The 14,861-nt window shown below is 35.9% G+C and overlaps 1 protein-coding gene across 1 annotated transcript in view; it reads left to right on the top strand.

Moving 5' to 3' along the window:
* Positions 1-14,463, top strand: part of LOC114066229 (syntaxin-binding protein 5-like) — a gene marked incomplete at its 3' end in the record, with an annotated part of 75,307 nt that extends 60,844 nt beyond the window's left edge. The window contains exons 3-4 of the mRNA XM_027900756.1: positions 12,284-12,365; positions 14,363-14,463. Coding sequence (XP_027756557.1) covers positions 12,284-12,365; positions 14,363-14,463 — 183 coding nt within the window. The remainder of the gene's footprint in view (positions 1-12,283; positions 12,366-14,362) is intronic.
* Positions 14,464-14,861: the final 398 nt, after the last annotated feature.

The raw sequence follows: 14,861 nt of genomic DNA, 5'->3' as shown, positions 1-14,861 counted from the left end.
AAAGTATTAAAATCAAACATGAATAGCCTGTGTTGAAGACAATTGGGGATTTTATTTTTGTTTAGGGTTTTTGGTTTGGTTTGGTTTTTTCCCACTTTGGAGTATGCCAGAAAATAAACTTTCTGTTTCACTGACATTCCTTAATTTTTAAGTACTTTTTCCATTACCAAATTTTGACTGTCCTATGCTAATTCACTGACTTTATGACAGGAGTGATATAATTTTTCTGCCTCTTGGAAACATTATTATATCCTTCTTTCTTTTCCTATCTTCATATTTCCCCCCTTTCTTTTAAACATTTCTCTCTATTCTGATGTGTGTGTCACTTGTTTTTTCCATTCTGATTTTTTGGAGCTGACTTAGCAAACATGTTGGGGTCCTTTTCCCCAAAGCCTTTTTTAATAAATATATATTCACTTGGAAAGTTAATAAACTCTGGAGTTTTAAGTATTAAAAAACTCCTGCTCATTTTGATAAATTAAGCCACAGTGTGGGGGGCAATGGCTGAGAGTGGTCAGTCCAATTTTCAAATTCAGAATCAACCTGGTGTTTTCAAAGACAGACATCCCAAGCAATGTGATGTTTATGTGCACTGAAGTGAAGCAGAGGTAAATATCTCTCTTCCTCTAGACTATGCGCCATATCAAACTTTGTTTTCATATTATTCTATCTACCTTAAAATAAATCTAAATATTAGTTTTTATGCTGAATTGGGCAGAACAGGACTTGGAAAAAGAATCTTTTTTTCCCCATTCAGATTAGTAAATTTGCATTAGTAAAGAAACAATGCAGAGCTGTAGGAGCAGTGCCCATACAGAGGTGATCTTCATACTTTAATCTGCTTTTCAAGTCTTGCAGACAGTATAGGATTACAGAAAGGTGATTTTTGTGATTATTGGAATAGAATAGGTATGGCTTTTGTGTTACTGAATGTTCAGTAGTGTTCGTAAGGGTTTAACAGAACGAAAGCTAACCACCTCCATGTTTAACCTCTCTTTGAGCACAAGTCCTATGAGGAGAGGCTGAGGGAGCTGGGGTTGTTTAGTCTGGAGAAGAGAAGGCTTAGAGGTGACCTCATCACTCTCTTCAACTACCTGAAGGGAGGTTGTAGCCAGGTGGGGGTTGGTCTCTTCTCCCAAGCAACCAACAATAGGACAAGGGGACATGGGCTCAAGCTCTGCCAGGGGAGGTTTAGGCTAGATGTTAGGAAGAAATTCTTTACAGAGAGGGTAATTAGGCTTTGGAACGGCCTACCCAGAGAGGTGGTGGATTCACCATCCCTGGAGGTTTTTAAAAAGAAATTGTTTGTGGCCCTTAGTGCCATGATATAGTAATTGGAGTTGGATCAGGGATTGGACTTGATGATCTTGGAGGTCTTTTCCAACCCAATCTGTTCTATGATTCTATGATTCTAAGAAGATTTCTGTTTTGATTTTCACATTAGTGAAAGTCAAAGACTTTAACTAGTCAGTGGTTCCCCTTTCTTACCCTACCTACAGTTTATATACTAAAATTTCAGTATGGCTGTATGAATAATATCTCCAGCTTCTGAAAATCAGTGTGGGGAGAAGCCAATGCAATTGATGTGTGTATACACCGTGAAGCTGGATTTCTTCTTCCTTTGCTCCAGGTTTGTCTTTTCTTTTGCTCATGCTACATGTATGATAGATTCCTCTCAGGGTTCTGTTTAGACTGTAAAAGCTGTCTCTCCCTAGATGAAACCTGGCTTAATGATTAAAATTATTATGGGGACTTCTCCAGAGGGCAGTATGGGTGGGCTACATCGTATCTTGCTCCCTCTACCCAGTTTGTTTCCCTGCAGGCTTCCTCCCTCACATCACACTGCAGAAACGCAAATTAGATTGAGCTTAAGGCATTTTTCTCATTGCCTTGAGTAGAGACCAGGGCCCTGGTAGTGTGTGATATTGTGCTGTGCTGGATCTGCAGCTGTTACTGCAGATCTGCTTCCTGACACAGATAACAAAACCAGTATATCTTGCCAGAGATTGTAACAGTGGTAAAGCAGAGCTGAGCTGATAGTCATCCAGCCTCAACAGTCTCTGCTGCATCTCTTCGTTCCGTACAGAAGCATTTGGATTATTGGAAGCAACCACTCCCACTAGCACCATTCACTGCCAATTACCTTGCAGAGCCCCATAAAGACAGATACACTTCAACTGTGGCAGTGTTTCAGTTCTCTCCAATTCTGCGAAGAATAATCCCTTGAAGGGAGGCAGAGCTCTTAGTCTTTTCAATTTGAATTGCCAAGGAAACGTACGAGTAGTTTTGATCCCTTTTGATTCTTGTCCAACAAGAATTGGGTTATTCTGAAATAATACTCTATTAGTATGGTAAGTTCTGGAACAGTGTCCTGCTTCACTGAAACATGCAGACTTTCAGTAATTGGCATGGAAAAACTGGAATCCTGAGAGGTTTCTGCTATGTCCTCTTTTATTCCCAGAAGTAGTCAGTCTTTTCTTAAAATGCAAATGCTCCTTGGAAGTTATTCAGTATTCACCAACCATGCTTTCAAACCTTTACTCATGTTTTAACCCATGCTAACTAAAGCGATTATAAATTTTAATTCAAGTAAAACATAAATGTGCATTACAGCTGACATCAAACATGAACATGGTTTGTATAACACAATCTACAAGTGCCTGTTAAAAGGGGCAAAATCAAAGTTCATACCCATTTACACCCAGAAGGCTTCCTGAAATACATTTTAACTAGCTGATGGTTACCCATTTCATGTATATTGAATGGAAGGGCTGATTAACTGTGGCCTATATGGTACTTTATTTCAAAATCTGATGGAATAATTGTGTGGCTCAAGGGGGCTATAAAAGTGATAAATGTAGATACCATTTAACCCGTATCTTGCATTAGAAAAAAAAGTACTACTTCTATGTAATTTGTTGCTGAAAACTTTTCTTAAAAGAATATATTTTACAATAGTGGAAGATAAAACTATTTAAGGTTGACTGATACTTGGAATGCCTTTCAATATAGGCACATTTATAGTGTCAATTATATTGAACTAAACCAAAGAATAAATGATTCAATGATTCATTGAAAATTTGCCAAATGCTAAATTAAATTTACTTGAATTAAATTCTTAAATTTTTCCAATCTTATTTATTCTGACTTGAATAGCTTCGTTGCCAGTTTTGGCTTCTATTGGTAGCATGTGTTCCTGTGTGTTTTACATGGCCATTCTTGCTTAACAAATGAAATTCTAGACTAACGTCTTTCTTTATTAAGAGTTAAAAATAAATATATTGATTGGCAAAAGAGCTGAATATTAATATAGCTTAACTGAAATTTATAGAAATGTCATTTATCTGTTTTTCTGGGGCAGGAATGAAATTACTGCCTGGTTTAACATAATGAACTTCCATTTAATAAGTTTTTGAATGTGAAGTATTTTCTATGTTGTACCAGAGATCTCCTGGAACCATCCAATACTAAACAGATGATAATAGAGCTGATGCGGTGGATGAATTTGAGGAATTGCTCATCAACTGGCTAACAAGCTGTGAGCGGTTTCTTGTTAGGTAATGAAATTATATGATATTTTAGACAGCACTCCTCTGCCTAAAAAGAACGTGGCATATGACCTCAGCATCTGTATTATCTTGTGGTTGGATAAACACTGAAATGTTTGAATGAATTTCTTTTAAAGTGTTTCTTTTGGCATATTGATGATATAGAGCACAGTCCTTGGAAGAGTGGAAGTGTTCAAGCAATCAAGCAAATGAGTCTCTAAACAACTTACCACTTGCAAAGCCAGAGTCAAGCTCAGGTGCCATCTTTCTCAGTGCATTAGTACCTGTGTATTGGTGCAATTTTTTCTGACCAAAGTGCCCCTGCACAATATATCTCTCTGAGAATGTAAGTATACTTGCAACTCTCAGTTAAAAGGGAGTGTTCTGTGATGTCATATATGGAAATTTTCTGACATATTACTGAATAAGACTGAAAATTCACCATCAAACAGTCCACTTTAGTGCCTCAGGGTACAGTTTACCTTGCTGCTTATTTCAGTACAATCAGAAAACTTAACAGAATGATTATTTAATTTTATTTATAAAATTGAGTTTGTAAAGTAAATACGTGAATAAGAATACAAGCTGTGCTAATGATCTATTATTGGATGATCACCTTACTTTCATAACCTATGAAATGTTTTAATAGTTAGTAGTCTGGAGATTTTTCAGGGACTAAATTTCTTAAAATTAATTCTGGAATTATTTTGTTGTTGTTTTAGCAGCGAATTGCAAATTTAACTTTGAAAGAAGAGAGGTTCATTATAGAAAGTATTTCTTTCCTGTTTAAAGGGGGTTTTGAATGTCTCATTAAGATGTTCATAGTTTTTCAGAGGAGTATAGAATTATCTTACTGTTTCAGTAGAAATTTTTCACTCTTTCAGTTCAGTATTAATTTGTTGATAAGACTAAACAAAGTGGTTTGGGGAAGGTCTTAGCACCTGATGATAATAACATGTAGGACATTCCTATTGCAGGACTGAGCACAAAATTTCCCATGAAAAGTAGTCAGATATGTGCTCCTATTTGCTGCTTCTTTGGCTAAACTGGGTGTAACACAACAGTGTGCAAGGCAGCATTTGTCTTCAAACTCTGTAATTGCTCACGGAACACAGAACTATAGTTGTGTGGGACTCATTGTTGTGAAGTATCTGGTATGAAGAATCATCCAGAGGTAACTGAGACAACTGTTAATTATTCTCTCACTATTCTTTTCCCTATCTGTATCAGCCAAAACAGTGAAACAATTTCAGATAAGAAGGAAAATATCACCTGCTCCCATCTCCTATGGGCTGCATAATCTGCCACAGGAGCTTTATCACCTTATTCCTAGCCTGCTGGTTGGGGCTGGAAGTAGCATTTGGGAGAACATTCAGTCTTGCTTTCAAGATTTCCTGTAATGGCTAGGTGCTGCCTCTGTTTAACAGACGAAGCTCAGTGTGTATCCCACCTCTGTCATGATACGGAGGAAGGTTTAATGCATTTTTTTACTTGTATAACTTTTCCATAGCAACTAGAGGAGGAATCAATATTTGGGGAAATGTATTTTTATTTTTAGTTACATTTAGTTTGACAGGGCTTTTGACCCCTTTTAAAAACCCTTATTACGTGGGCTCTTTTCATTCTCTGTCTTCTGTTGTCACCAGTTGTTCTTCATAACTACCAGTTAAAATCTGCACCTTATGATCACTAATTGCTAAAAATGCATCAACCACTTAAAAAAAAAAAATCTCTGCTGTAGAAAAATATGAGAAAACTTAACTTTTGATCTTAGGTAGAGTTTATATAGATAGTCTTCCACTTTTGCTTCAAGAGCACAAACAAAACTTCCTTAAACCTTCTGCAAACCTGTTATCAGCAAATTCAGTGGTTGAGTGTACAAACAGGAAAAGCAAATAGTAACACAACACTCATGCTAAATTTTAAATGCAGTTGGTTTTAGTATGAAATCATTGTAGATGGATGCATTTGTCATCAATGACTGCACATGTGACAATCTGCATCTGTTATGTTGTTCTGGGTGTACAGTTACACGTGGAGCAAATACTGTGTTAAATATTAATATCTGAAGGTTGAGAAAAAAAGAAAATCAAAATGGCTAAGTTAAAGCTACCTGCTTGGTTTCTTTGGTAAGGCAGAGTGTGTTAGCCTACCATCTGTGCCCAGTGAAAACAGATGGGCAGCAAATGGTATGATTTGCATAGTCCTCCTAAAAGACATTAAATTGAATAAAATGGAGTTGGGTTATCAATTTTTTTGTCCATATCTCTATATGTTGTTGCTCAGGATCTTGGTTATGTTGAAGTGATTTTCTGGCTTTAGAACACACAGCCCTCTCATTTGTGTCTGTTTAGTTTTCCATAACCTTCAGTGTGCATTAGGGAGAGAGTATTCTTCTGTCCCTGTTTATTCTCTCTGTAGCTTTTTACCAGATGTGTTTGCAAACAAACTTTACAGATATGTTCCCCCTTCTATTCCCATATTTTTCATGCCTTTGACTGAATTTGTGTCTGCATTTGTAAATTTCTCTGAAACATTAGCCTCTGTGAATATAATCAATTATATTCTCCACTCACTTCTATAGATTTCCATTTTCACTCCTGATTGCTTTTCTCGATTTTATTTGTATATGTCAATGAACTTGCTGAGGTTTATGATTACCTGGGAAAAAAGAAGAAGCCACTATAAACACAACCTTATAATGTTGGTTTTTACTACTGCATGGATTAAAACCTCAAAATGCAGACCTTTCAGGGTAGCTGCCTGGCAATGTGGAGCTTCTACAGACTGGTAACTAAATAGACTCTCTTTTGGAGGTGAATTTAACACCAGGAAGTTTCTGTTAATTATGGTAGCTCTGTGTGTGTATATATACATATGTGCCTATGCAAAAGGAAATTGAAAATTTTTGATACTCCACAAATGAAACATGAAATTATTCACCTACCTATGAACTAGATGATCTTTAAGATCCCTTCCAAACCAAGCCATTCTAAGATTTTATGATTTATGTTGTTTGCAAAACATTGCTAGAGTCATTACCTGTGAGCTTTTCACAGTTTACTACTTCAGGTTTAGGGTTGATTGAGTTCAGTCACAGGGTGATTGTATTTGTATTCTGTTTCTGAAACAGATGATTCCAAAAATGACAAAGACCTTGAAAGACAGTCTTATTCAGAAGAGATGAAAATGTGTAGTCTTATGAGTTTTCCTAATTCATGAGGTATCTGCAGATACTTTGGGAAATAAAATAGCTTCTAAATTCATAGGAATTAAAAAAAAAATGTGAATAGTGTGGATGTAAATTTGCATTTTACTTGAATAAACAGGCATATTTTTCATAACATTCATTCAGCTATCTGACTGTAGTCTATGTGCATATAGACTTGCCATTAAATGCAAGCTTTCTATGAGCTTTAACCTGGAAGAAATCAAAGTTACCAAAAGCAAATTTTTTCAGCCAGTATAGATGATAATAGATATTTAACTGTCCTTGAGATTAACTCTTACATTATTTATATGCAAGAACGGAGAGATCTATGTGAAGAAAAATAATCAAGACAAAGGTCATCGTAGACCAAAATCTCACGCTTATTTGGTGCCAAAAAAGTTCAAATGAACTAACTGTAAAACTGAATCCTTCTGTGTTTAAACCAAAACCCACTAAGACTTACTTTTTAATGTAGCAGCACCCAGTGAATCTACAGCCAATAGAAGGCCAAAAAGCTAGGATTGGGTTCATGTCCTCTTTAAGGAATTCGGTGAGTCCAGCTACATGAAGTTAACAGAATGAAGGTTGGTAGGGGGGCTCTTATTTTTTACAAAGCAGTGGAGAAGTTTCAAAAACCATAAACAGTATGATTTGTTTTGGTAACAAAGAGGTGTTACATACATGTATTAAAAAAATATATTGGATGTAAGAAGTAATAAACCCCCTTATACCTTTTTACATTGTATTAAAGAAACCAAGATGATGTGTAGCTCTGTTTTTCATAGTTGAAAGAAGTTGAGAACACATTCTAGATCATGTTTAAGATCATATAGGAACTATTCAAGAGCTAACAGTATTGCTGGTGACATGAAAATAAAGGAGCTCAGGGTATTTTGTTTTTATTTATGCCAAAGATGGATAAGATACAGCTTGTTCAGACTGTCAATGCAGGAAATTTCTGGTAATAGAAAGTTATTTAATTTAGCATAAAAAGGTATAATGAAATGCAAAAGCTTGAAATGAAAGCTAAATATATTGATTCTGCATATAGCATGATGTTCTTAATAGTGAGGATAACAAAATGCTGGAGCTGTATACTTCAGAAATCAAAATTATAGAATATCTTCTGTAAAGAGAGAAAAACAAAAGTTGAATCCCATTTGAAGCACAAAACCTTGGACTGTGGTGTTTATTTGTACCAGAATATGCACTGTCCTTAGTAGATGGAAAATTAATGTGTGTGAGACTTGCAGAAACTCCATGAGGGAGCTGTAAAACCATATATTCCAGGAATGGAATACTATGTTCAGAACTGCAAATCTAGGTGCTAAGAGTGCTGTTTTCATAATTGCTATCTTTTGACAAAATCCATCCAGAGATGGATTAACCTTCTGGTTGGTTAGAGGTGTGGTTGAATTCTTTGATCATTCTAGTACTTGACTATTTAGATAAACACATTGGTGCTTTTTTTAACTGATAAATCACTCAATACAGTGGAATAAGTCTTCTGCAAGAAAAAGCTGTCCTATATTCGGGTTACACACTAAATCAATTTTGCAGTTGGTTTATATAATGGTGTAACCAGCCCACAAGCATCTGCTCTTAGGGTGCTGCATAGTCCTACTCAAACATGTACCAGTCAGTGCAGATCAGATGACAAGGACTCCTTCAAGCAGCAATGCTACTTCTGCAGCACCCCACAATTTCCAAATATTTTAAAGGAGAGGCTATAAATGGAGGTTGCCCATTTCTATGTGTCCCTTTTAATAAAACAGTGGATGTGAGATCATGGTTTCTGCTTAGTAATTATAACCCCTTACTTTACAGTTCATTTCTGTACATAGGTTGCTTTTAGTCATGGAAGAAGTTAGTTAAGTACTCAAAAAAAGTTAGAGATGCTTATTTACATAGCTTGGTGTCATTTTCTTCTATGGAAGACTTTTAATTTTGAAAAAGGTGCCATATGTAATTTAAGAGTTTTTACTTGGCAGGAAATATCTGTTAGCTTGGTAAGAGATTCTTTATGATTCCATGTCTTCACTTCCTTGTCCTTGCAAAGAGGAACAAATCAGACTGCAGTCCTTGTTATTGCAAAAAGATTTAATCTCACTCTACTGAAGAATTACCTATCTTAATGAAGAAAAATATGTCTTACCTCAGCACCTTCTGGTCCTGAGAAGTTCAATATCTGCTGCAAGTAACACTGATCTCACCTTCAGGAGTCAGTTCTGACGTATCTGCACTTTTGCTTCTCAGTGAACACACAGAGACTTTCAAGTCTTTGAATTCCATTAGTGCTGAACTCTGAGAATAAGGAGACACATCAGATTTGTCTGTATCATATCATAAAAATGAGTCACAGAATAAAAGAGCTGTTGGGTGCTGTGGGAAAGTGTGCTCATAGATCATGCTATGAAAAGCTTTTGCCGTTGATGCCTCTCCTGTGTATGTAATTATTCACTCGCAGCTTTGACTTCCAGTAAAAAATATTCATATTTGCATGTGCTCTGATGTCAGGCATTCAAGATACAGTGAGTATGAATATGACATAAGAATATCGTATCTACGCTAATCAATCTTTATACAAGTGACCAAAAGGATTTTGAGAAGAAATCTGAATGAGGTTGTAATACTGGGAAATGGAAATTTTCTTCAACTTGTGGTGGAATGGCCCAAGATATGAAAGCGTAAATTCTTGGTTAATAATGTATTATGTTGTGATGGAAGTCTGCGTCTTGGAAGCTAAATCCAAGTACTTAAAATTAGGCAGCTCATCTACAACTGATTTGGTTTTTTTTTTTTTTGCAAAATAATGATTAAATTTGAAATATTGAGATGTAGAAATACTCTGTGAAAAAGTGTTGCATACAAGTGAATGCAGAGCAAAAAATCCTGTTTCTCTCACACAGATCTTAAAACGAGGATTAAATGTTGTTTTCAGGAAGTACTTTTATTACTGTCACACTTTCACTGCTTGATGCACATAATTCTTATTCTACTTGTTTCACTCTAGATCCCAACAGAAATCCAGACTTAGTTTTCATCTTTTTCCCTTTTATGTATAAATTAGGATAATCTGGCATGTCTGTGAAGGCCCCTGGGAGATCCAACATACTGATAAGAGAGAGAAGATAGTGAGTGACTTTTATTCTTGGAACCCAGGGTGTCTACTTAGAGATATTCAGAGGTATTAGTCCCCTCTATTAATATCCTCAGAGATATTCCATTGTCCCTAATAGCAGAGTCATGATTTAATGAAAAGGCAAAAGTAAAAAGAATAAATTCAGTCCAAAGCCTGAATTGTAGCTACTTCTGCTGCATGGCCTGATAGAATACACTGTTATGAAAAGATTTTAGGTGGTAAGGTTGTACTCCTCCATGCTTGGCAACAAAGCACAGGACTTGCAGAAGACGGGATGAAGTGCCAAGAACATGTGCCAAATCATCATATCTCTTCAACTCCTTCTGCTGGAAGGACCTCACTGCAGCTCCCAGAATGTTTGAAAACCACCATCAGTCAGTGATAATGCTGCTATTTAAGCGTCAGTCCTTACTTCAGGGCAATTGGCCAGACCAAAGCAGACAACACAATTTCTCTCTTATTTTAGTAATTTGTGAAGTATTTCAGGGTGAACACTGGTGCATACAAATGTGAATTTTTGGAGAGTGCCTTATTTGTTTGGGATATGTTGGGTGATATCATCTACTTTGTTAGGATGTTTCCTAGAAAACTAACTTAGCATGATGCTGATGCTGGAAGGTGACAAACACTTAATCAAGGCAATGCCACTGTAATTTTCCTTAAGGACAATCATTAACTAGTGCCATGTATTTGTACTGAATATTAAACTCAAGTTGAAGGGAAAGCACTTACCTGTTAAAACTCCCACTTGGTTGGAAATCTCTAGTGGGTTGATTGCTTGCTTGGTTGGTTTTGGTGCTTCCTCTCACATTACAACAGGTAACTGAGAAGAATATAGAGTGCCACAGAACAGTCATTCAAAATGGACCAAAAGACCAACAACTCTTAAAAAATTATCTTAGGCTACAATACATCTTGATTGTTCATTTTAAATTGGTTGTTTAAATTATGAAGATTTTTATTATTTTATCAGTTGTGATCATATTCAGGAATAAAAATTTGGGAGCAAGCAGCAAAGGGAGTTACTCACTTTCTTCCTCTACCTTGCTGTTCTATAATGGAGTTATGATATTTTATACACAACTTTTCATCTGTAGATACCACTGTCTCCAGCTTACAAATAGGAAAATGAAGACACAGGGAAGAAAATATACTTTTTCCCCCCACTAAGGTTATCCACTAGACCAGTTGGCAAAATCAAGAGTGGAGCTCAGGTCTCTCAAGGTCAGTGGTACCCGTTAAACTGCTTGTTTAACAACTGGGAAAGTAATTAATACATTAAACTTTTAAACTTTAAAGTTGCTAATGTACGAATTATACTTCTCTACAACCAATACTAGAATAGTTTACTGCTGTAAAAGGGGAAGTAAAGATTCTGACATTTACCTGCAGGTAAAATAAGTGGACAATTGGCTTTTCTGCTCAGGATTTTACAATATGCTAATATGATTATATATTAGAAGTAGATAAGGCTTGATGTTGTAAAGTCTTTTTTCTGATCATAATCTTGAAGTTTTTAATATGTATGAAGGTGTTTCATGCAACATGGTTGTTAATATGTTTCATGTTTCTCCTTTTGTTTTACTTTTTGGTAATATTCTGGAATAGCAGTTTCTTGTTAAATTCTGTGACTCAGAAGGGAAAGACTATCATCTAAGTTAGGGAGATGGCAATTTAGCCTGCAAATTAAAAATACCCAGAGAGAACAGAGAAAAAGCTACATTCATGATATATCTGGACAACAAGTGTATCAGTGTTGTTTCCAAGTGAACTTTTTGGGTCACCAGAAGCCATGTAGCTGTGGTTTCACTCAGACTGGAGGTTAGCCTAGGGAATGCAGTTCATAGGTTGAGTTGTGTAACTCTGCCGTGCACTGCATTGTTTTGAGATGGAGACCAGTAGTAACGTGAGCTTTTATGGAAGTGTGAAATGACTCACTCTAAAAATCATTTTCTTAGATATAAAAGAGAAAAAATGCTGTAGAAGAGCGTTACTGACATAAGTCCTAAATTATCAATTTATGAAGTCTTGAGAAATACAAAAATCGGATACATTCATGTGTTATATGTACCAATAAAGTATTAAAAATAAGTATAAGATGCCTCCTGCTGAATTTGTGTGTTAATTCATGTACTTTATTTCACAGGCAAAAAAAAATACAGGGAAGAACAGATCACTCACAGCTGCACATGTTTCAAACTGATGATGTTGGTACTTCAATTAGAATAGTGGAAAATCAGCATAAATTCTTTTGTTTTACAGAAAGCAGGAAGAATTGAGGTTAATTAAAGGTTAATTGGAGTTTAATTGGTAGTCCTTTTTTCCCCTCTTTCCTTCTGGTAATAACAGGAATGTTAGAATCCTTGACTTTGATGGCAACAGATTGGGCAGGCCTGGTGTTGATTGCTACTGCCAACATGAAAGCGGTGCTGCAGTTCTGCAGCTCCAGTTCTTAATCAATGAGGTAAGGACATATTTACTCAGATTCTTCTGTATAAATTTAGTTGAATAGGTCAATTAATGTATTGTAATTGAGTGATATAACTTTTCACATTGACAAATTTGTGCCAACAAGTAAGTGGCATGCATCCAGAGGACGTTCACCATGCAGCTTTTTAGAAGACTATTTATGAGACTGCATGCAGGGAAAAATATTGCCTTCATATACATCAGTATAAAGCACTGAACAAAAGGCAGTCAATATATGAATGTGTGCAGGGAGATGTAAAATCCATTAAATTACTAAATATGCTGCACAGTGCTGTTTCAAATAGAAATTAATAAATGAGCTAAATCTTTCTCTGGAAATATATTGATGGTTATTGGCTGAAAACTCCAATATGGGGATGTGCTATTACTTGAAGCAAGGAAAAGCAACTGCAGAGATCATCAATCAAACCATCATGCTTAGTCTTTGTAAATAGTTTGTTGAAATCAAGTTTAGACAACGTAAAGAAACAGTGATAAATCATACCTTGCTTGGTGGAAGATTTCTGAAGATGATAGTAGGCAAGAAGACTTTCTGGAACATAAAAATCAGGCTTTTTTCCTTAGGACCTTATAACTTGGCTAAATCTAGTCGTAGTTCAGTTTTGATTAATTTTCTCCCATAATATAAGGAAACACTCTTGACAGTTTCAAGTCCTCTCTCTAAATGTGGAGATCTCAGAACTTCTCAGGAGAAGAGTTTTAGTTTTCTGATTTTTTAAACCTGAGAAATATTTATTTTTTTGTACATCTGTCTGGAGAAAGTAACTGAACCACATAAACCGAGGAAGGAGGGCTAAAACTTTAGAAACAGTCAATACAATGAAATTCTGTAGAGGAATGCAGGGATGAAAATAGGCAAGATTTGTATCAGATTTTCATTAGGTGACCATCAAAACCCCTAATACATAGAATTAATTTCTATGGTGGGCATTCTTTCTGACTCTTTGGGAATTAAAGCATGGATTACATTGTATTAGAAAAGGCTCACTTTTGTAAATTTCATTGGCATAGCTCAGTGCCGAAAAGAACAGTTACTAGGATTAGGAAGCAAATTCAAGATGCAAAAGTAGAAGTTTATCAATCGGTTGTAGTTGTATGAACTAATCTTTCTAGTTACATCCTTGCCCTTCCTCGGCATTGCCTTCTGTTTGAGCAATACCTAGTTCCTCTCTGCAATAGTACTACACAAGGATAGATTTTTTTGTAGTGGACTTGATCTGAGGTATAAATGTAGTAAACCACTGCAGGAGCAGTTCAGAGCTTCCTCTACAGTCATTTTCACAGCTAGTCAGAGTACAGTGAGGAGAAAGAGAGTCAGAAAATTACTCCAAGCTGCCCAGTCAGATAGAGGTGTGGACTTCAAAAGATGTCCGTTTTCAGGGCAGTCTTCATAGTGTTGCTGATCTGTGATAACAGCTTTGTCCTTTTGTCTACATCTCTTAGTTCTTCCTAGGTCCTCTCCCCGTTACTTGTCCCTACTTTCTCATTTACACCTTCTTTTCATAATTCCAGTTTTGAATATTCCCATTATTGGAATATGACTACTAAACTGTGCTTGGCACTGTTTCTTGTGTGCATGTGTGTGCACTAATCCCTTTATCCTTTAGTTACATCCTTCACACTTGCCTTTTTAAGTAAGTGTTGTTTATTCTTCATTTCATTAATCTCTCTACTTACATGGAAATGCATGAGAGTTGACTTGTATAACCTTGATATAAACCTTTTATTCGAATTTCAATTTGATGGAGTTTTAATTTGATTTTGGCTGATCTAGTACAAATTTAAAATGTTTAGATTTACCAAGTTCATTCAAATTTATTGTTATTTATGGTAGAATTAATTTTTTTCTAGAAAAAAGGAGCCATATTTCGTAAACTGTCAATTTTGCAGGTAGATCATTAACAGTAAGGATAAGAATAAGACAGAATCTGTAGAACAGTAACATGTTTCTGTATTTTGTGTCTGCTCTAGGGTGCTTTGGTCAGTGCATGTGCAGATGATGCACTTCATTTGTGGAATCTCCGACAGAAACGACCAGCTATCCTACATTCTCTGAAATTTAACAGAGAAAGGTAAGACTATATGGCATAAAATAAAGATCTCATTAAAAAAAGAAACCCTTACTTTCTGGATTTCTTATCACTTTTTGCCTTTCTACAGATGGGTATAGATGTGTCTTGATTTTTTTTTTCTGTGAATCTTGTTTCCATAGAACAAAAACTTCACTTTCTGCAACCTTCTCAGAACGGGAAAAATTGTGTCTGCTTTTTGTCAAAGTGTTCCTCATTTTACCTTTTAGTTGCATGAACTGCTGTGAACAGTAGTGTGGGGGTGTTTTCTTAAGACACAAGCACTGTGATCCTTTTGGCTTATCTGTTGTTCAGTATTAGACAGAGTACCTCAGCTGGCTGTGGGAGGGTAATAATTATTTTCTTCATCTTGAAAGTGATTTATTTTTGTAATGTATTGG

This window comes from Empidonax traillii, unplaced genomic scaffold, assembly GCF_003031625.1.
Source record: "Empidonax traillii isolate 1590-97213 ecotype Southwest subspecies unplaced genomic scaffold, ASM303162v1 scaffold747:size309294, whole genome shotgun sequence".
NCBI classification, from domain to species: domain Eukaryota; kingdom Metazoa; phylum Chordata; class Aves; order Passeriformes; family Tyrannidae; genus Empidonax; species Empidonax traillii.
Note: the sequence above shows the minus strand (reverse complement) of the source record. Positions and strands in the feature narration are given on the sequence as shown.